This window comes from Salmo trutta, chromosome 31 (assembly GCF_901001165.1).
Source record: "Salmo trutta chromosome 31, fSalTru1.1, whole genome shotgun sequence".
Taxonomy (NCBI): domain Eukaryota; kingdom Metazoa; phylum Chordata; class Actinopteri; order Salmoniformes; family Salmonidae; genus Salmo; species Salmo trutta.
The window spans coordinates 15,575,536-15,598,871 of NC_042987.1; the positions used below are offsets into that span (position 1 = coordinate 15,575,536).

The 23,336-nt window shown below is 42.5% G+C and overlaps 1 protein-coding gene across 7 annotated transcripts in view; it reads left to right on the forward strand.

Moving 5' to 3' along the window:
- Positions 1 to 23,336, forward strand: part of LOC115169625 (myosin light chain kinase family member 4) — a 40,661-nt gene that overhangs the window by 9,106 nt on the left and 8,219 nt on the right. For 2 of the 7 annotated variants that reach the window (XM_029725439.1, XM_029725440.1), the window contains 11 exons: positions 11,693 to 11,851; positions 12,035 to 12,131; positions 12,617 to 13,169; positions 13,384 to 13,718; positions 14,265 to 14,370; positions 15,508 to 15,601; positions 15,898 to 16,007; positions 18,938 to 19,079; positions 19,225 to 19,295; positions 19,433 to 19,561; positions 19,746 to 19,898. In XM_029725439.1, coding sequence (XP_029581299.1) covers positions 11,693 to 11,851; positions 12,035 to 12,131; positions 12,617 to 13,169; positions 13,384 to 13,718; positions 14,265 to 14,370; positions 15,508 to 15,601; positions 15,898 to 16,007; positions 18,938 to 19,079; positions 19,225 to 19,295; positions 19,433 to 19,561; positions 19,746 to 19,898 — 1,949 coding nt within the window. Of the gene's footprint in view, positions 1 to 7,543; positions 8,547 to 11,692; positions 11,852 to 12,034; positions 12,132 to 12,616; positions 13,170 to 13,383; positions 13,719 to 14,264; positions 14,371 to 15,507; positions 15,602 to 15,897; positions 16,008 to 18,937; positions 19,080 to 19,224; positions 19,296 to 19,432; positions 19,562 to 19,745; positions 19,899 to 23,336 lie in introns of those variants that run through there. The other 5 variants (XM_029725442.1, XM_029725441.1, XM_029725435.1 and 2 more) reach the window with 4 other exon arrangements.

The following is a 23,336-nucleotide window of genomic DNA, read 5'->3' on the forward strand; positions in this document are numbered from 1 at the left end:
GACAGTTGCCATCCAGCCACCAAGAATAACTCCCCAGGGAATGTAATTGTATTTAGTTTCACAGTAGACATCCTTGTCTCCTCTTCACGTACAGTACCGTTTTCATTGTCCTGAAATGGCCAGGGTAGACAATATATTTTATTGTAATCAACCCAAGTCAATATCAATTTTCCCTGATGTTGTCCTGATCACATCTCTGATACCACAGGTAACCATCACAGCTCTACTGGCTGTATTATCTCCTGGAACATGATGTGCTTTAGCTAAATGTCACATTCAATTCAATTACTGAGCTCAACACATGGAATGGGGATTACAGTATGTGTGGTAGTGTTGAAGAGTAATGTGAGTCGATGATCCCAGCAGTGAATGATTTTGAAGCTGCCTCACTGTATAATATTGAGGATGTTGGCTAATACAGAAATCATGGCTTCCATAGTCTGAGGCAAGCATTAACGTGTGGAAAAGAACACCCTTTTCACAAGTTGGATAGTTTTCATTGCAAAGATGGGGATATCTTGATAAAACAGAGGTATGGGATCTGTACAGTACTATACACTGTAGACAGGCCTTTGGCACACTTTGAGCAGCGCACTGAACAAATAGCTCAGTGGGTTATTAGGTTCAATGAACTGCTGACTACGGTTGAGTCATTGTTAATCTTGGCTTTGGTTTAGATGTTGAGCAATGATGTGTTCCATCAGTAAAGTTCCAAAGACAAGATGATCTATCACCTTCTCCGGTTCCCCTCTCTGTCGTGGCATCTGGTACGATCTGCAGCACTATTAATACATGTGGCTTAGCTTTCCATGTGTAACTCAGGACATCCAGTCGACTTGCTAGTTACACGAGATTGCAACACAGTACATGTACAGTACGCAACACTATGGCGTCCTCCATGGAAGATGCCCTTACATTTCAGACTAATTGGCCATTAGGTAAGTGTTATAATACACAGTAAGGATGTGTTATACTGAAAAAAAATACAAACACAACATGCAGCAATTTCAACGATTTTATTAAGTTACAGTTCGTATAAGGAAATCAGTCAATTGAAATAAATACATTAGGCCCTAATCTATGGATTTCACATGACTGGGCAGGGGTGCAGCCACGGGTGGGCCTGGGAGGGCATAGGCCCAGCCACTTGGGAGCCAGGTCCACCTACTAGGGAGCCAGGCCAAATCAATCAGAATTTGTTTTTTCCCACAAAAGGGCTTTATTACAGACATAAATACTCCACAGTTTCATCAGCTGTCTGGGTGGCTGGTCTCACAACGATCCGGCAGGTGAAGAAGCCGGATGTGGAGGTCCTGGGCTGGCATGGTTACACATGGTCTGCGGTTGTGAGGCCAGTTGGATTACTGCAAAAATTCTCTAAAATGACATTGGAGGCAGCTCGGGGTCCCGAGTGACGCAGCGGTATAAGGCACTTCATCTCAGTGCTATTGGCATTGCTACAGACACCCTGGTTTGAATCCAGGCTGTATCACAACCGACCGTGATTAGGAGTCCCATAGGGTGGCGCACAATTGGCCCAGCGTTGTCCGGGTTTGGCTGGTGTAGGCCGTCATTGTAAATAAGAATTTGTTCTTAACTGACTTACTTAGTTAAATAAAGGTAAAAACAAACATTAAAATATTGTCTGTCAACAGTTCTGGTGGACATTCCTGCAGTCAGCATGCCAATTGCTCGCTGCCTCAACTTGAGACATCTGTGTCATTGTGTTGTGTGACAAAACTGCACATTTTATGAGTGGCCTATTATTGTCCCCAGCACAAGGTGCGCCTGTGTAATGATCATGCCGTTTGATCAGCTTGTTGATATACCACACCTGTCAGGTGGATGAATTGTGTTGGCGAAGGAGAAATGCTCACTAGCAGGGGTATAAACATATTTGTGCACAGAATTCGAGAGTAATAAGCTTTTTATGGAAAATTTCAGGGATCTTTTATTCCAGCTCATGAAACATGGGACCAACACTTTACATGTTGCGTTTATATTTTTGTTCAGTATTGATACAATTTAATGGACATTTACCGCACTGGTAAAGTCTCACTGTCATTGTATGACTTTTTTGGGGGGATCATGCCACTGAACAGTATTTCATTCAGTAGTGAGGATTGCTCTTTTTGATACATCAGCTGATCATACAAACAATTAAACAAACTTACGAAAAATAAATAAAGAAACTTTGATCTATCAATATCTTGACCATCCTCAACTTCTAGTCCATCACATGTGAGGACTGTCCTGACTAATCAGAACCATTTTGATGGCCTCGGGACCATAAAGTAATGGTCCTCCCTTGAGCTTGACTTAGAGCGGGACCTGTCAAGTGTTGAGAAATACAGAATGTGATCAAGCACAGTAAACTAATGTATTGAAGGTACCTTCCTTATAAAATCCCAAATAAAAAGCAAGACAGCAAGATAAATCAATAAATTAAAGTGAATCTTCATTTTAGCCTGCTACTTCTCTGGAATGTACTTGAGGAAATGGTACCTACATAATAATTATCTAATGAATAACGCAAACTCTTATTACCCAATCAGAAAACCTTTTCATTAACTAATATGCGGAAGCATACTAGTGCACACACATTTCTTTAATTACATTTATTTTAACTGTAAATTCAGTTCAACTTAGTACTCATCTTGTCTCACAAACACTGGCCTAGTGTTCCATCCCACAAAGTTCAGTAAAGAAAACCAGTGAATATGGGGGTGATGGGGGGGCTTCTAAGCTGTTAACAGGTGTTAAGTTTCTCAGCTGCCACTTTAGTTTTTACCCCTTACTTTCCAAGAGACCGCCAGGACTGGTAAAGAGTTGGCAGGCTAGGTGGTGTGACAGGGGGACAGGGCTAGGGGACAGTAGAGGGATAGGTGTCCAACCTCAGGCCCCCCCCCCCAGCAGGCAGCACACGACCCTGGAGCATCCCAGAACAGCGTGTTCTGGGTGAGAGAGGCAGAGGTCCATTTATAACAGCGTAGTTTGTCTCCTTGACAAACAAACGCCACTCTAAAACCACACAGTATACTCCCCCGGCAGAGACTGTTTAACCTGTTCAGAATAAGACACGGTTAAAGTTAACGCAGACATTAGCATTATAAAGATGTGTGTGTGAGTATGCATGCAAGTGTGCTGTCACTCTTGCAATAGTAGTGTCATGGCAAATGTGCTACAGTACTTGCTAATACTCACTAATAAGGGGTGTAATGTGATTTAGCAACAGCAGGTGAAAGTCATTTCCTTTCTGCATTTCAAAATAGCCTATCTTTTGAGGAACTTGGGATGTAAACAAGTAAAAGATTGTTGAGGTGAATGACAGGGTCTTATTATTCTGTGATTAGGTGTTCCAAACCTGCAGGGTCAGTCAGGACACACACACGTTCAAACATGCACGCATGTGCGCACACGCTTGCGCGCACACACATGCATGCACACACACACTTACGCACACTTACGCACACGTGCACACACACAGTCTTGTACAGTTAACCTTGTGGGGACACACAATTCAGTCCCATTAAAAATCCTATTTTCCCCAGCCTTAACCCTAACCTTAACCCTAATCCTAACCATAGCTCCTAACCCTAACACTAACCCTTGCTCCTAATCCTTAACATAATTCTAACCCTAATTCTAACCTGAACCCTAAATCCCCTAGAAATAGCATTTGACCTCGTGGGGACAAACAAAATTTCCTCAGTTGGTAAAATTGTTGTTTGTTTACTATTCTTGTGGGGACTTCTCATCCCCACAAGAATAGTTAAACACATCCACACACATCCACACATCCACACACACACACACACACACACACACACACACACACACACACACACACACACACACACACACACACACACACACACACACACACACACACACACACAAAATAACATTTTGATTGTGCTATTCCTTTGCTGCCTGCAACCCTCCGGTGTGTGTGTATGTGTGTGTGGCTGAAGTTGTAAAAGCTCCACACACACATACTGTAGCTCCTCTACTTGGCAGATATTGAGAGGGTGGGTAGGGAGGGACTTGAGTTTGGGCTCTCTGACAGCCACTGCTCCAGTTTCACTTTAAAGTGTTGGTGATATAAACTCGACCTCTGGTTTATGTAATCAGCCCCACTACTGAAGCATGTTTATTCCTCCCGGTCTCATCCACAGTTTAATCGTCTTACAGTTCCCCCTAGCCGGCCCACACCAATGTAGTGTAATATGAACCACTATTATATGCATTGGCTTTCGAGGTAGATGTGAACATTTTACCCCATATCTGTGGAAGCTTTCACAGTTGTGCTCAGAGTTTTGTGGTCTGCTACTTAGAGCTGCAGTTAATAGCATGCTCCAAGGCCTGTATTGGAGGACAGAAATATTCAGGTAAATAGATATCTGCTGAAGTATTCTTTAGAGTACTATATTTGCATGCGTAAGGTAACCCTCTGCACCTCTGAAAGTGACACAAGCTAAGCCTACGTTGTCGAATGACCTACGTTGTCTAAATTGCCATTCTGTCACCTGTTGGTACCCAAGGACAGGTCCCCCCCCCCCCCCGTTCCCTCTCCCAGTTTGTAGTCTGTGGGCCCCTGTCTTTGTCAACGACATGTTTCACAGAGGCCTGGGAGGGCAGGTTAATCTGTCTCCTTATCTTATCTGCTAATCTGTCTCCTTAGCCGTATCATCCTTGAATCTATGACGGAATTGGACGGGGGAGTTGGCACACACATCAATGACACCATGTGTTCTCTTAGTTCAGTTCAAGTTGTATGGTTAAATAACTATATTATCATCTATCAATCTGTGAATTACAATATAATAAGTATAGCGATAGATTCCATTTTTTTATATAAACCTATGCATGATGATAATTTATGACAGTTGTGTATGCCAACATGCATATTCTGTATGCAGTAGAGTACAACATTTATCCAATATGTTTTTGTCTCCAAAGTGGCTGTGGAAAACCCTAGATCTCACTGTGAATTACCCCATTCCCTTGTTCAGGGGCAATAAGCAGTGTTTGTATTGATGATGCATATGTCTCTTATTACACTTTCCATTGATGCAAAGCACATAGAGTACGAGTCAAAAGTTTGGACACACTTACTCATTCAAGAGTTTTTCTTTATTTTCACTATTTTCGACATTGTATAATAATAGTGAAGACATCAAAACTATGAAATAACACATATGGAATCATGTAGTAACCAAAAAAGTGTTAAACAAATCCAAACTTATTTTGTATTTGAGATTCTTCAAAGCCATCCTTTGCCTTGATGACAGCTTTGCACACTCTTGGCATTCTCTCAACCAGCTTCATGAGGAATTTGTTTTGAAGGAGTCTTGAAGGAGTTCCCACATATGCTAAGAACTTGTTGGCTGCTTTTCCTTCACTTTGCGGTTCATCCCAAACTCATCCCAAACCATCTCAATTGGGTTGAGGTTGAGTGATTGTGGAGGCCAGACCATCTGATGCAGCACTCCATCACTCTCCTTCTTCATCAAATAGCCCTTACACAGCCTGGAGGTGTGTTTTGGGTTATTGTCCTGTTGATAAATAAATGGCAGTCCCACTAAGCGCAAACCAGACAGTTAAGTGCACCTTGAATTCTAAATTAATCATCGACAGTGTCACCAGCAAAGCACCCCCACACCATCACACCTCCTCCTCCATGCTTCACGGTGGGAACCACATATGCTGAGATCATCCGTTCACCTACTCTGTGTCTCACAAAGACAGCAGTTGGAACCAAAGATCTCAAATTTGGACTCATCAGACCAAAGGACAGATTTCCACTGGTCTAATGTCCATTGCTTGTATTTCTTGGCCCAACCAAGTCTCTTCTTCTTATTGGTGTCCTTTAGTAGTGGTTTCTTTGCAGAAATTCGACCATAAAGGCCTGATTCACGCAGTCTTCTCTGAACAGTTGATGTTGAGATGTGTCTGTTACTTGAACTCTGTGAAGCATTTATTTGGTCTGCAATTTCTGAGGCCGGTAACTCTAATGAACTTATCCTCTGCTGCAGAGTTAACTCTGGGTCTTTCTGTGGTGGACCTCATGAGAGCCAGTTTCATCATAGCGCTTAATGGTTATTGCAACTGCACTTGAAGAAACTTTCAAAGTTCTTAAAATAGTCCAGATTGACTGACCTTCATGTCTTAAAGTAATGATGGACTCTCGTTTCTCTTTGCTTATTTGAGCTGTTGTTGCCATAATATGGACTTGGTCTTTTACCAAATAGGGCTATCTTCTGTATATTACCCCTACCTTGTCACAACACACCTGATTGGCTGAAACACATTATTAAGAAGGAAAGAAATTTCACAAATTAACTTTTAACAAGGCACACCTGTTAATTGAAATTCATTCCAGGTGACTACCTCATGAAGCTGGTTGAGAAAATGCCAAGAGTGTGCAAAGCTGTCATCGAGGCAAAGGGTGGCTACATTGAAGAATCTGAAATATAACATATATTTTGATTTGTTTAACACTTTTTTGGTTACTACATGATTCCATTTGTATTATTTCATAGTTTTGATGTCTTTACTAGAAAATAGTAAAAATAAAGAAAAACCTTTGAATGAGTAGGTGTACAAGGTTTTGACTGGTACTGTATGTCCCAGATGGACCACTGCATCAAGCATATGTTGATAGGCTTATTGGGTACACTGTTGAGGGGTCCAATTACCAGGCCCTAAGTAAAACAAATTGTAACTGACTTAACTGTCTATGAGTAGGCTAAGACCTGACTGGATGTTCTTGTGAGAGAGAGACACAGTATTAATCATGGCTGTCACCCCCTCTCCAATTTCAGCACAGAGGCTAAAGATCTTAAGTGCTTTCTCAGCCAGGGGACTACAGGCTACAACCTGAACCTGCCTTGATTTTCTCTTGCTCCCTTACTGGGTGGGTGCTCGTTACAGCTGTTTTGCAGCCAGCGAAGAGATTTCCATAGCAACGTACATGACTGTCTTAAATACTGAAAATCAGGGCTCACATGCAAGTATTTTCCAGATGTTATTGCAACCATTATTTTTTAGGCTCTCATAAACACTTCTAAGATGTGAATTGCTCCACCTGTCATTAATAAGGATCTTTTTAAAATGTTAATTTTTTTTGCAAACACAGCTGTTCTTTGTGAAGTGGATCTTTTGACAATTGTTTGATATTTTGAGTTGACCTAAAAATGTCCCCTACCGGTTATAAATAAAACTCGTCAGTGTCCCCCCTCCTTTCCCCTCCCCATCTGTGACACCTGTTCAGCCTAATCATTGTGAAACCACCAAGTCAGACTGAAAAGTCTACTAATTTACATGCAAATAAATTAAAAGAAACCCAAAGCGTTTAGCATCATCCCAGACAACTTTCCACTTTGCCTCAGAGAGAGGGACTGTGTACACTGGCCATTTTGAAACTTGGTAGGCGGGCCAGCGACGGGTGACGGACCCCTGCCAGTCACAGCCACCCACAGCCCTCCGCCCCCATTGCTGGTCCCCTGCTGACGTTGGCTGTTCTGTTTACATTTAGGGAGATCAGCTTATTCCATTCTTAATACCACCTCCCGTAGGGAGAAGTGCAGAGGTGTCAAACTGTGGGTGAGCGACATGGGGGCATAGGGACAATCTCACAGATTCCAGTGACCGTTACTAGCTGTATCTTTCTGTTTTACTCTTCATGGATTTGAATTTTGTTCACTTGTTTATTTTTCATCGAGAAATTGGCATTTCATTCCCATTTCCGTCATTAGATCAGCTTGTCTGTACACTTGAAGATGAGCACAGAGGGATAAGGCTGGCTACATTTTCCAAAAAAGTTTCCCCGTCTGTCTCACGGACATTGGTCATCAACCTTTCTGTGACCCTTTTTCTGTTTCGATTGGGCATCCTAACATTATTCTATCATGAGTTCCAAGATAGTGAACTATAACTCAACCTCAAGAAAGCCAAGCACGATGGATAACGTAACCGATTGCAATGGTGCCAGCTTGGACCTCATTCAGAATCGCATTGAGTCTCTGAACAGTAAGATGGACAAACTCATCAACATCCAGGAGAAGGTCCTCAAACGGCTGGATGGAATGTGCCAGGACATTGACAGTATAGAGAGGGACATGGAAACACTGAAGGTGGATAAGGAAGAGATCCATATCCCTGCCAGAGCCCGAACTCTACCACCGGCCCTGGCTCAAACCCAGGTCACGGGCATGGGGGGCGAAGTGAGAGAGATGTGTCAGGAGATGAGCTCCTTCATGACAGTGCTGGACCAGCGCTCGGAGAAGCAGGCTGAGAAGCTGGACGGAATGGAAAAGCTGGTCCTCAGCATCCATCAGGTCATCAGATTCATTGGGGAGACGATGAAGAGCCCCCGGGTTATGGAGATGATGTTTATGGGTCCGGCAGCACGCAAGGCCTCCAAGTCAAAAGACCTCAAGATGGCTATTAAGAGGCAATCGTCCGGAGAAAAGAGCAAGAGCTCAGTTACTAAGAAGACCAACAAGGTGAGACTGGGAGTTCTAACTGCGCTAACCAAAGAGGTGTGTTTTTGCAGGTCTATGTAGACTATATAAAGGTTGCTTTATTAAGGTACTTTATGCACTCAACGGAGCCCTGGATACGTTAATGTGAACTGCATTCATATTTCTATAATGGATTGATGATGTGGATGTGACGGCAACTTAGGTTAGATGAATTGCTGGGTTCACTGTTCCCTCATGACCTGCAAGTTACATGTCCTTAAAAAGATTTGCACAGTTGTATATAGGTTCGGAGATAGACATGGCGTTCCATGTTGTCATGTTTGGTTTATGATTTGATTTAGTTTTATGACTTGCCACTGCAGAGGAAAATGATCAGAGCAGCAAAGCTGACTAGTCAAGTGTTCTGTTTCCTAAGGAAGGATTGTGGCTTTGCTCATGCTACTTTTCCTCATGAAGTTCTGGAAGATGTGTCAAACCAATATGACTTATATAGCGATCTCCACTGGTTTTATAGTGCCATGCATACTAGGCCATACTGTATGGAAGGCGCCAAAGCCTATACACAGTGGTAAAATTGATGGGGAACTTTCCACCACTAGGCTTGTTACAGTGACCGTATTACCACCACACCGGCGGTCACGAGTTGTGATGGCAGTTTAATTCCATGTGACCATTTAGTCATGGTAATTAGGCTTCTCCAAGCTCTGATTCAGGGCAACCCCCCCATGTACATTATTTACCTCCCGCCATAGTAACAGTGTCAAACAGCCATTGATCTAAATGTCTGTACTTTACACTGTATGATACATTTCACAGAGGTTGGCTCTTCTTCAGATTTGAGTGGCTCAAAATAGGAAGAAGAGGATGGACCTGTATAGGGGAGAGTGTTTTTAATAGTGGAGTGGTTCTATATGGTTCTATTCTGTGTTTTTTGAAACTGCACTATCGGTTAGGGGCTCGTAAGTAAGCATTTCTCTGTAAGGTCTACACCTGTTGTATTCTGCGCATGTGACTAATACAATTTGATTTCATTTGAGTTGCTATATGCTGTAGGTGCTGTTTTCAGATTCATATTATTGCTTGGGGATGGAGTGCTGGACCGGTAGAATGTATTTGCCTTTTTACAAGAAGCAGGCATGTGGCTTAAATAGGGTTCAAACTGGTTAAGGAATCATTGGCAACAGGTAGTGACAGGGGTGAGAGATAGCCTAGTGGTTAGAGCATTGAGAGTTCGCTGGTTCAAATACCTGAGATGACAAGGTGAAAATATGTTGATTTACCCTTGAACAAAGCACTTAACCCTCATTTGCTCCATTGATGCTGTACTACTATGGCTGAACCTAGCTGGTGTATGTGACAATAAATATATTTGTTAATCTTAGGGAAGTTAGTATAAGCATTTGGTTGACTAGATTTGGTACTGGACTGAATAGATAACAGAAAGAGAGGAATTTGAATCATACTGTCTACAGCACTGGGTTACACAATGTGTGGCACCCAATTCCTCTGGGCTTCAGGGGCAGTCACTTCCTTCCAACTTCAACAAGCACTTGAAGTTGTTGATACAATGTGAACAGCAGTAACACGCGGAGGGTGGTCTTAGGCACAGACACTGAAAGTCAATGGGTAGAGTGTTTGGCATTAAAGCCTTACGCGGGAGTTATAGGTACCCCATCACTCTCCATCACTGGCATTAGGGTGGAAGCCAGGCAGGTATCTGTTTTCATGCCCAGGGTCTATTAACTGCAGGATCCATTTTATTTTAAAAAACAAATTCAAGAATAGACCAACTTATTTAGATGGTGAATGAGATATAGTGTAGTGTAAGAGTTTTCACATTTCATGGTGTAGAGTAGTGTAAAGTAGATGAACTAGGAAATAAGGGAAGGGGTACTGTAAATAGGTACTGGTATCGGATCATTTTAATGTAGTCAGACCCTTATTTGGTTAGATAAGGGTCATTCCATTTCAACACAGTTCTAGCACAAAACAGACAAATGTGATACAGACATGACGTTTTCAGCTTGATTTGAGGTTAGAATTCAAACAGCAACTGTAAGGTCATATAAGTCCTAACCTAACGTAGCAGGTGTAAAGAAACGTCTGAGCGGGGTCCCTACATCTGGTTTTCAGAGGACAAGGAAGCTAGGTTGAATATACTGTATCCCTGAAAACCAGATGTTTACGGTTTATAACTCCATACGTTAGGGCAGCATCCAAACTTCTGTGATTAGCTATTGGCTACTGTATGACGCAGATCGCCAGGAATTCTCATTGTCATCAGAGCTTTCGTCAGGTTCTACCTTCAGCCTCTGGCCAGCTCCCATCAACTCCAAGGTATGAGATGTCTGTCCACCAGAGACATCTGTCACTTTAGCCCCCCCCCCCCTCCCGGCACACACACACACACACACACACACACACACACACACACACACACACACACACACACACACACACACACACACACACACACACACACACACACACACACACACACACACACACACACTGTACCCAACCCCCCTATCCTTAGATTTGTCCTTCAGGAAGAAACACTGCTGTCACTGTGGAAACCCTATCCTCAAAATATCTTATCTGCCTTACTACTGAGCAGTGCTTACCTCACAACCAACAACTAAGAGGCCCCCAAGGGTCATGCCTTGAGACATTTTTTAAGACGTTGACCTGCTCATAAAAGGACTGGAGCGTTTTCTGTGGTACTAGTGAGCCCCGCCTTACCGAAGTCTGTTTGAGAAGACTTGTTTGGTTGGTTGCGAGAAATGTTTCCGCTCAGGGTCGGCATTGCATGCTATTACTCACTATGACAGGTGATATGCTATAAATTCACAGCCTAGTACATATGTAACACCCTATCCATTCATCTGCTGTGGGCAATCAACAGAATGCTTTGACTGAAACAAAGTATGTCTTTATATTAATGCATATTAATGCAGGATCAGGGTGCTACCCTGAATAAAACAACTGATAAGGCTAGGTTATATGTTTGACGGTCACTTTAATGTAATTCTTCCTTACTCATTCATGTATTGTTTCCATTTTTCTTGTTCAGTTGTAACTTACCCCCTCACCACCCCTCACCTTTCCTCCTTACCCTTCCTAACTGTGTCTTTATCCATCTCATGTTGCATGGCATTCACCATGTCCAACTAACATTGCCATGCTGTCTGTCTTCTTAACAGAAAACGACTTCTACTAAAGCCACTAAAGGTACTCAAGGGATGATAAACCCTGCATGTGAACGCAAACCCAGCACCCCGGAGACCACTCACAGTCACAAGAAAACAAAGCTCCACGGACCAAAGAATTTCCTTGCAAACAGCAAACCCACCAGAAACTTTGTATGTGTTAAATTGCTCAAAGAAAACCTGTTTTCATGACGTTTCTGAGCAGTAAATATTGTAATTGCATTCTGGTAGTGGTTTAAGGGAAATATACATACCTGACCTCCTTTTAAAGAATGTTGACATGCAGACCAAATGCAGAGCGTGATGATCTTATATCACGTTCTTCCCTTCCTTTAGCCAAAAGATCACAAGAAGAAGGATGGGAAGGAGAAGTCGGGTCTGAGCCCGAAGGGTCTGAAAGCACAGAAAAAGAAGAAGCCCCCAGACACAGCAGGTGCTCACATCACAGCACATTCAAATGTGTCAAAAATACATCACAGCCATACACCACTCACACACACAGTGACCTTTATTAGTCAAAACAACCTCAATCACACACAGCAGCACTCACAACATGTAACATGTGAGATGAAAACAACACCTGTTCTGAAAGCTTCGAGAGCGGGAGAGGAAAAATCGATACTTTCTTTTTAGCCAAAGGAAAAGGGAACTGGCTAGTCACAACACTCTTCCTGTCAGACGTAAACAACAGTATTGTACTAACAAGTATATCATTACACTGAAACATCAAAGAGCTCAAAAGTTCAGACTGAAACATCAGACAACCACTTGCCGTCCTCTTAGGAGGGTACTAGGATTGTGTTAACATTCTGAGGGATTGTGCAATTGTCTGATTAAAGTTACTAAAGTGACGTTCATGCAGGTGGTTGAATTCATTTTAACTGTATCCCTTATGATGTTCTGTTTGTTCTTCTGCAGATACCATCTCCCTTAGGAAGCAGGTGTTGCTACTAGAGGAGGTTCAGAAGCTCAACAGGGAGAATGCAGAGAGATCATCATCATCATCATCAGGTCACCAGCAGCAGCAGCACCTCACCCCTGATGGCTTCCTAGACCTGGAGGCTGGAGCTGGAGGGACCTCAGAGGATTCCCTCAGCCCAAACCTGCTGGACTTTATCCTCGAGGGCCCCAAGGCCCCTGTGACTGAAGATGAGTCATTGTCTGAGGAGGAGGCTGCAGGAGATGGACTAAAAGTGGAAGAGAGGAAGGAGGAGGAGGTTGTAAAAAAGGAGGAGAAGGAAGACCACCTTAATGAATCGAAGGAAGAGGAGAAAGAAGAGGAGCTGTTGAAAACCACAGAGAAGCCTGAGGAGTATAGAAGACTAGAAGAAAAAGAGGGGGAGAAGGAGAAAGAGGGGGACACTACACTCTCTAAAGGCCCATCAGAAGCTGTTGATATGTCAGTAAAGGATATCCCTTCTCTCCCAACCTCCCCTGAAGCTCCAGGAGACACTAACTCCATTCCCGAGAGGTACAGTATCTCCTCTACCCTCACTCTCTTCCTATTTCTTTCATTCTATGTATTTCTATCTTTCTCTCTCTTTGTCCCCCTTTCACACTATCTTACTCTACCTTTCTCTCACCCTAATTCAATAGTGCTTTACGTGCTGATCCCTCTCTTCCACGTATACACACATGCGAAACAACATTCTAAAACATTTCTAAAACATGTCTGTCTGTTCCAGCTGTGAAGACCACAACAAAAGTGCTTCCTCTCTGTCTCTGGAGGCAGCAAAACAGGACCAGATGGAGGAGGGCAGCACCAGCAGTAAGCGTTGGGTGATGGAGGAAGACCTGGGAGTAGAGGACCACAAGAAGAGTCGGGTAGAGGAAGGAGAGGAGGAGGAGAGGGAGGGGGAGAGGAAGGAGGAGGATGAAGCAGAGAGACCAGAGGATAAGGATGAGGGATGGGGCGTCTTCAAGGCAGACGGGGTGGATATCCGTGTGGAGCTGAAGAAGAGGCTGGGGAAAGATCAGGCCACAGAAGTCAAGCAGTCTACAGGGGAAATGTTCTTCATTGGTGAGGACCAGCATCTTTATGGGGTACCGTGGCTTTAAGTCTGGCGGAAAGGTGGTAAGTGGGTGGAATCTTAATTTGAAATGTGCACACAATTCCATAAATCACACATTGATCTCAGTGGAAGACTGGAATTACGCAAACAAATCTTAGGATTCGGGCCTAATATGAAACCCAATAGATGGCTGATATGGTGGCAATTATCTCTTTCTGTAGAAAACATTCATAACCTTATTGGATTTGGATAGAAAAGCATGCTCTCTAGGAGTAGCAAAGTACGAGAGTACTGAAGTTTGCATAACCAACCTTGTATCTTCTGTCATGTTTACCACAGCGTGTGAGTAAGCACAGGGTGATAACTTGATTATGACAATCATGAGGTACCATTACAAGAGCACATGTTAACTGATTAACAATACAGCTTATATTTCCCCTCCATGCTACTGTTTGCCAGGGCTCACTTGATATCAATCTCAATGTGACTTCCCTGGTTAAATGAAGGATAAATAAATAAGAATATATTTTTATGTATTTCATACCTCCCTTAAGACAAAAGTCCTCCTCCACCAGCTCCATTCAACCACCGGATAGTGTCGGCCAAACCCAACCAGATCAACAACTTCTACACCATCAACAGAGTTGAGGTTCTAGGAGGGTAAGTGTTCCAATCCTGTTGCGATACATGAGGACTTGAACCAGGAGGTAAAAATGACTTTTCAACTGTTCATCTTCAAATTCAAGAATAATTGTATCCATGTGAAATAACACATGGGCTGCAGGTAGCCTAAGGTTTAGAGAGGTGAGCCAGCAACCGGAGGGTTACTAGTATCAAATCCTAGATGCCATTGTGTCCGTGAGCATTGTACTTAACCCCCCACAACAACAGCTCCCCGGGCGCCTAGTGTGGTAGCTGCTCAAACCTCTCCAAAAACCTATATGTATGTTCTGTATTTCTTTCAGACGGGTTGGGTTAAAAGCAGAAGTACATTTAATTAGTACCTTGTGTGCAATTGACAAATACAGTGATCTTATCTCTTATTTATTCCTGCAATGTTTCAACTAGTAATGTAAAATAGTGCCTGCTTAGGCTTATTGCTCCTCAGGGAGCACAGGCTATCAACGACTACTCTCCATCGCACTCTGTCCTGCATCATACTGAGTTATTACAAATTAGTCAATTCTCCAGTGGGTCTTTTGGCACTGAACCCACGGGAAAAAACACATCTAACCTAGATCAAAGACCGAGAGAGAGGAAGAGAGAGGTCCTCAACAAGTTGAGTTGTGTAACTCTCCTCTCTTCTCCTCTCCCCTGGTTCGTAACTTCAAAGTTATTATTACTCGAAGCCTTCAGGGTATGTGAAACCATACCTCCTCAGCCAGCTGGCAGCTAATCGCCAATCCCTAATCCAAATCCTCAAAGAGAGGCCTCTTACTCTCATTTATTGAAATAAAGGAGAAATCAATACAAAATACAATACCTTCACAAAATGATAATACTTTCCCGTATTGGAAGATATCTGATTTTGTAATTGAGGACATACTGATAAAATAGTTCTGATAGTTCAAGTTCTGACCGTGAGATCCCACTCAATTCAGGGGATGTATTATCTTGATGTGTAACATTCTAGGATTTGTGACTTACAGGTGATAGTTTTGGCAAGTCTTTCTGACCCCTGTCGAGGGAGTATGGTTGCGTTGAAACGTTCCCATTATAAATCATAAAACGACACAGACAGGTGTAACTCAGAAACTTTGAACTGAAGACACCTTACTTATCTTTGCTCTCTCTTAGGGGTCGTTTTGGCCAGGTGCACAAATGCATGGAAAACTCCTCAGGTCTCACCCTAGCTTCCAAAATCATCAAAGCCCGGAGTCAGAAAGAAAAGGTACAAAGTCAACTTTTTTTTACATGATTTCCATGCATGTGAAAACCTCTACACATCCTTGTAGCTTCCTTGAAAACTGCTTTTTGAATGCGGACCTACTTTGTTTTCTATTCAAAATGTGGAAGTAGACATCGGAACATAATGCTCTAAGGCCATTTCAGTCTACGTGGATGGGGGATATATTTCTTCAGATGTTCTTAATTTGACCCAGAAAAGAGAAGCCGTACATTGCCTGCTAGCTGTGAGTGAACATCTGACACTTCTTATTGTGTGGTTGGTGTGTGTTTGGCATGCAGGAGGTGGTCAAGAATGAGATCACGGTCATGAACCAGTTGGACCATGCCAACCTGATCCAGCTCTACGCCGCCTACGAGTCCAGGAATGATATCATCCTGGTGCTGGAATAGTACGTTCCCTCCACAGAATGAAATGGAACATTATCAGCATTATATTGAATCTCTATGGTTTACTACCTTGCTGTATGTTCCTTCTCATAATGTTTTCTCAACCCACATCTTTAAAGGACCAGTGCAGTCAAAAATGTGAATTGTCTGTGTTTTATATACATTTCTACACTATGAGGTTTGAATAATACCGTGAAATTGTGAAAATGATAATGTCCTTTTAGTGTAAGAGCTGTTTGAAAAGGCCGCCTGAAATTTCAGCCTGTTTTTGTGGGATGGAGTTTTGGACTGCCTGGTGACATCACCAGGTGGTAAATTTGATTGATAGATATTATTTGACAGTTGGTCAGTTGGTTATTTGACAATTTCCGTTAACATCCACCATTTTGTCTCTACCTGATAAATAGGATCTAACCTAGTCAATGGCCCTGCTGTTAAAACCAAAAGCATGATACTATGATCAACCTTGTCAAATGCCATCTGCAGATCCAGCATTACCGTTCCACAGAAATGTCCTGATAAAGTCAGTTGAAAACAATAGGCTTGTCAGTGGAGTGGGACTTTCATAAACCAGACTTTAATTTGTATAAAATATTATTATTGATAGTATATTCATCTGTTAATAAATTACTTTTCCCAGCACTTTAGACACCACACTCAAAATAGATACAGGTCTATAGTTCCCATGTGTGTTTTGCTGCCCTTCTTGTGGATAGGATCACTCTATTACGTTTCCTGTGCGTGGAAACTCTTCCCTGCTCAATAGAGATGTTGATTAAATGGGTGACAAAGTGGGCAATAAATTCAGCACCATATCTTAAAAACCTGTCAGGGATATTGTCGAGGCCTGTAGCTTTAGAGCAGTTTAGTTCAAACAGTCTCTTGACAACTCAAGCCTGAGACACTGCTGTAAAGGAAAATGCATCAGCTCGTACAATCATTTTGGAGTAACGGCCTGGGTCCTGACCCTCCCCATACACTCCAGTACAACCAGATATCCTCTAAATGAAATCTGAGGCAACTGTTGTGAAAAAGTTATTGAGATTTTTTGCTGACACTTCCTTGTCCACCGTAATTTGTCCTTTGACCTCAAGACCCAAGCTTTTGCAATTTGTTTCTGTTTATCACTATATGCCAACTGTTTTAGGGAATGCCACAACTTCCTAGGATTATTCCTTTTCTCACAAATGTTGCATTTAAAATATGATTTTTTGGCATCTTCAATCATCTGACTATCTTTGTTCCTTAGGGTTCTGTGTCTAGGGAAAGCATCATCCTCTTTGCTTCTGTCATATTCTCAAAATGTGGTATTCCTTGATTTAATGGCCTCAATGATTTCTTGATTCCTCCAGGGTTCAGTTCTTTGTTGAATTCTTACAGTTTTCCATGGAGCCACTTTATCCACAATGCTTAAGAAACAGTTGAAACAGTCCCATGCTTTATCCATTCTAGACATATAAGTACCGGGTCCCAATTGACTTTACTCAAGTGATCAATAAATGCATCTTTGTTAAAATGTTTCAGAGATCTAACAATTATTGTATTGTGAAAGTTAAACAGTTAGTTTTCATTTTTTTCCTCACCACTCCGAGAAAGTCGTAGCAAAATTCTTGCTTGAGAAATTGCTCTTTGCCAAGAAGCAATTTTTTTATTTTTTATTACAACAATCACAGTAAGTTTACCCAGTTTGATAGTGACCCTGTAATGTACATTCATTGTACCCTTAGTTATAGGTACATCATTGTACCCTTCAGTGTTGGCTCGCTCGCCAATAAACAGCTCTTTTTGATTGCATCTTTTTGGTGAATGTCGGGAACCGAATTGAATCTGTGAAAGAGACGTTTATTTGGTTCCCTGATTTGCGTACTGCGACTACTGCTTTTTGAGCTCAAACAACGAATATCTGCAGATAATTTACAAGATAATTATCTGTAGATAGTGAATCTTCACTGCAGAAACCAAAAATAGTGGGGAGAGTCCGTCATTCTGGTCCACACCAGAAGTGCGTAAAAAATTTATAAAAGCGCATTTAACAATCTAACGGAATGGTAGACTACTTTTTGGGCTTTACATAAGAGATTTTTAAAAAAGTGCATGGTTGTAGGTAGATTTTTAAGCATTTTGAACGAAGAGCCGTTTGGGAGACAAATCAGCTTCTCTTTTATGTGAACGGAGCATAATGAACCGGCTCATGGAAAGACTCAGAATGCCCATCACATTAACCCTTTCAGTTTATACCTTAAAAGAGACATAAGATACACATTTTTATTTTTAGAGTACCACCACAGCGACAAAGCTGTTAGTTTCTTTTAAGTGGAAAACAATGTACCTCTTCTCTATACCAAGTCCCTCATGTGTACACGCCTCTCCGCCATCCCACTTCTGACACCAGTGTATCAAATTCGAAGGGTAGCCCCGACCGGGACTGGGTCAAGCCAACATATTAACCATTTTTCCAAGAGGTCCGTACCTCTTGACAAGGTCACTCAGTGTTGTGTTCAGGTTGCTATAATATCGATTACAGCTCTTTATGGTGACATGATCTTATGTAAGCCTTAATAAAGACTTCAGAACATGCAGCGGACATGCTCAAACTTTAACTAATATAACCATAGACCATAACCATAGGTACAACACTTCCACTCACAGGTGGGCAAAAATAACTAACTGAAAGCCATGCCTCCAGTAAGCTATGCCTCCAGTGATTGTACCTTTTTATATAAAAAATATTGGATACAAAAATGTACCATTAAACTAGATTATCTGCACATGTATCCTAAAAGGTACTGATCAGCACCATGTGAGATCATATGTGTACCTCTGAAGGTACATCCGTATTTTGATATTTTTGTACCCCAGAGAATAATACTGTACCCTAACCATACCCTTTTTTCTGAGAGTGTACAATGGGTTTTTGTGTGTGCGATCGCAGTGTGGATGGTGGGGAGCTCTTTGACCGGATCATTGACGAGAACTACACTCTGATGGAGCTGGACACGGTCATGTTCATCAGGGAGATCTGTGAGGGCCTGCAGCACATGCACAAGATGTACATCCTCCATCTGGACCTCAAGGTAAACAACCACACTGTATTTGACAGGGGCAGTGATGTTATTGAGAGCATGGCAATACACAGATTGTGCACAACAGATAACCACATGTCTACCTGTGTCTGATATTTTTTCACCTTGAAGCATTTCCTTTCTTGTTGTCTTTCAGCCAGAGAATATTCTATGTGTGAGCAGAGTCACAAATAAAATCAAGATCATTGACTTTGGACTTGCCAGAAAGTAGGTTTCAAATTCACATTTATCTTTGTTTCATTCATATAATTTTTAGATGATATGATGTATCACTGCATGCAGTATTACAATATTGTATTTGTATTGATAGATTCCTATTCAAAATGAACATGTATTCCTCCCAGATACAAGCCCAGAGAGAAGTTGCGAGTGAATTTCGGCACCCCAGAGTTCCTGGCCCCAGAAGTTGTCAACTATGACTATGTGTCATTCAACACCGACATGTGGAGTCTGGGAGTCATTACATATATGCTGTAAGCACACACACACACACAGACACACACAGACAGACACACATACAGACACACACACACACACACACACACACACACACACACACACACACACACACACACACACACACACACACACACACACACACACACACACACACACACACACACACACACACTGAAGGCTCTTCCTCTCCTTCTACAGTCTCAGCGGTCTGTGTCCTTTCCTGGGTGACAATAACCCTGAGACGCTGAACAACATCCTTGCCTGCCAGTGGAACTTTGACGAGGAAGAATTTACAGACATCTCAGAGGAAGCCAAAGACTTCATCTCTAAACTACTCATTGTCAATAAAAGGTATCATACATCCAGGGGTGAAAGTACATTTAATTTCTTCCCGGTACGGGACCTCCTATATGTGCATGCGCATGCACCCAAAACATTTATGGGCCTAGAGTGGCTCTGGACGTTCTGCTGCACCGAGACCAAAAATTTCCACAACCCCTCCTATCCCTGCATTAACTAGAATACTGTACAGCAGGGGTTGGCAATAGGTTTGGCCTTGGGCTAATTTTCTTCTCAGCTAATAGCCGGTAGAACAGAACATAATAGCAGGCCAATTCATAGGCCTATGCTACAAATTAAACAAAATGTTTAACACATCTGGTTAGTAGCTATATAATCAGTTCAATGTCAATAACGTATCCTAATATTTTCACTCTGATTAGACTCATAAAATCATCAATGTCTCTATTAAATTCGTTTTTATATTTATTTGTGCGTTGATTAGGGAAAAACAGCTTGCAATCAAGAGAAAAAGTCTCAAGAAAGGTGGATAATAAATAGAAGTTTCAGGTAAGAATGGACAGAGAAATAGGCATTCTTATCATATTTCTCCATTGTCAAACCAGAGTGTCTTGTTGGCAACAAAATGGTTGATTTTTGCAAATAGTTAAATATTAGACATCCGTATGAATCTAAGAATGGCACTTGCAAAAGTCACCTTTCCACCCAGACAGAGACTCAACCGAGGCAGTAAATCTCAAGCTTCAACTGCTGGCTACTCATCCTTTGCAAACTTCTTCAGGATCGGTGTCCCTTCCACGGGACGGTTGAGCTAACGTAGGCTAATGCGATTAGCATGAGGTTGTAAGTAACAAGAACATTTCCCAGGACATAGACATATCTGATATTGGCAGAAAGCTTAAATTATTGTTAATCAAACTTCACTGTCCAATTTACAGTAACTATTACAGTGAAATAATACCATGCTATTGTTTGAGGAGAGTGTACAATTTTGAACATGAAAAATTATTAATAAACAAATTAGGCACATTTGGGCAGTCTTGAAACATTGTTTTTAACAGAAATACAATGGTTCATTGGATCAGTCTAAAACATTGCACATACACTGCTGCCATCTAGTGGACAAAATCTAAATTGCACCTGGGCTGGAATAATACATTTTGGCCTTTCTCTTGCATTTCAAAGATGATGGTACAAAAAAATACAAAAGAACGGTTGGTTTTTCCTTTGTATTATCTTTTACCAGATCTATTGTGTTATATTCTCCTACATTCCTTTCACATTTCCACAAACTTAAAAGTGTTTCCTTTCAAATGGTACCAAGAATATGCATATCCTTGCTTCAGGGCCTGAGCTACAGGCAGTTAGATTTGGGTATGTCATTTTAGGCGAAAAATAAAAAAAAGTGGAGGATCCTTTTAACCCAACAACAGAAGCGCTTCCCTAAAGCTGCTAGGGTTTAAACATCTCTTTTCCGACAGTGAAAGGCTCAAATAATAGGGACAGAATAGCAGAGTAAATGTTTTGTCTCCTCGAATATTGAATGCCACAGCTCAGCTTCAGAATGTCATCACTGTCACGTCTTTTGTGGGCATTTTAAAGCTTCTTTTTAGAATAACGCATCATGGAGTTGTTATAGAATGCTTTATATTATCTGGATACTTTTTATTTATTTATTTCAAAATATAAAGCTAACAATAGGTATCCTTTTTGCCCTTTTTGTTAACAAAGGGTATGGCATACAGTGCCTTGCAAAAGTATTTACACCCCTTGGCGTTTTTCCTATTTTGTTCCATTAAAACCTGTCATTTAAATTGATTTTTATTTGGATTTCATGTAATGGACATACACAAAATAGTCAAAATTGGTGAAGTGAAATGAAAAAAATTACTTGTTTCAAAAATGTAAAAAACATTTAAACCCGAAAAGTGGTATGTGCATATGTATTCACCAACTTTGCTATGAAGCCCCTAAATAAGATCTGGTGCAACCAATTACCTTCAGAAGTCACATAATTAGTTAGATTGCACACAGGGGGACTTTATTTTTCACATGATCTGTTATGTGATCTCAGAACATATACACATGTTCTGAAAGGCCCCAGAGTCTGCAACACCACTAAGCAAGGGGCCCACCAAGCAAGCGGCACCATGAAGACCAAGGAGCTCTCCAAACAGGTCAGGGACAAAGTTGTGGAGAAGTACAGATCAGGGTTGGGTTATAAAAAAGTATCCAAAACTTCCCACAGCATCCCACAGAGCACCATTAAAACCATTTAAAAATTGAAAGAATATGGCACCACAACAAACCTGCCAAGAGAGGGCCGCCCACCAAAACTCACGGACCAGGCAAGGAGGGCATTAATCAGAGAGGCAACAAAGAGACCAAAGATAACCCTGAAGGAGCTGCAAAGCTCCACAGCGGAGATTGGAGTATCTGTCCATAGGACCTGTCACAACTGTCGGAAGGAGCAGACCAAAGCGCAGCATGTTGAGTGCTCATCTTTTTTTATTTACGTATAAAGTGAACACTTAAACAAAATAACAAAACGACAATCGACAGTTCCTTAAGGTGACATAGACTATACGAAAAACAACCACCCACAAACCCAAAGGAAAAAACATGCTGCCTAAGTATGGCTTCCAATCAGAGACAACGAAAGACACCTGCCTCTGATTGGAAACCATACTCGGCCACACATAGAAAATGAAAACTAGAACAAATCCCCATGAAACAAACCAACCCCAAAACACACCAAAACAACACCCCCTGCCACGCCCTGACCATACTTCAATGACAAATGACCCCTTTTACTGGTCAGGACGTGACAGTACCCCCCCCCCCCCCCGAAGATGCAGACCCCGACTGCACCTCAAAACAAAAAAACAACCCCAACCCTAAAGGGAGGGAAGGGAGGGTGGCCACCGTCAACGACGGTTCCTGTGCTACACCCCCCCTTCGCCAATCCTATCACTACGGAGGTGGCTCTGGCTCTGGGCGTAGCTCCCGTTCTGAAGACTCTGGGCTGCAGACCACCGCTGAAGGCACTTGGCTGCAGACCACCGCTGAAGGCTCTTGGCTGCAGACCACCGCTGAAGGCTCTTGGCTGCAGACCACCGCTGAAGGCTCTTGGCTGCAGACCACCGCTGAAGGCTCTGGGTTGCAGACCACCGCTGAAGGCTCCGGGTTGCAGACCACCGCTGGAGGCTCCGGACTGGGAGGCGTCGCTGGAGGCCCCGGGCTGAGAGGCATCGCTGGAAGCCCCGGGTTGAGAGGCGTCGCTGGAGGCCCCGGGCTGAGAGGCGTCGCTGGAGGCCACGGGCTGAGAGGCGTCGCTGGAGGCTCCGGGTTGAGGAGCGTCGCTGGAGGCTCCGGGCTGAGGAGCGTCGCTGGAGGCTCCGGGCTGAAGAGCGTCGCTGGAGGCTCCGGGCTGAGGAGCGTCGCTGGAGGCTCCGGGCTGAGGAGCGTCGCTGGAGGCTCCTGACTGAG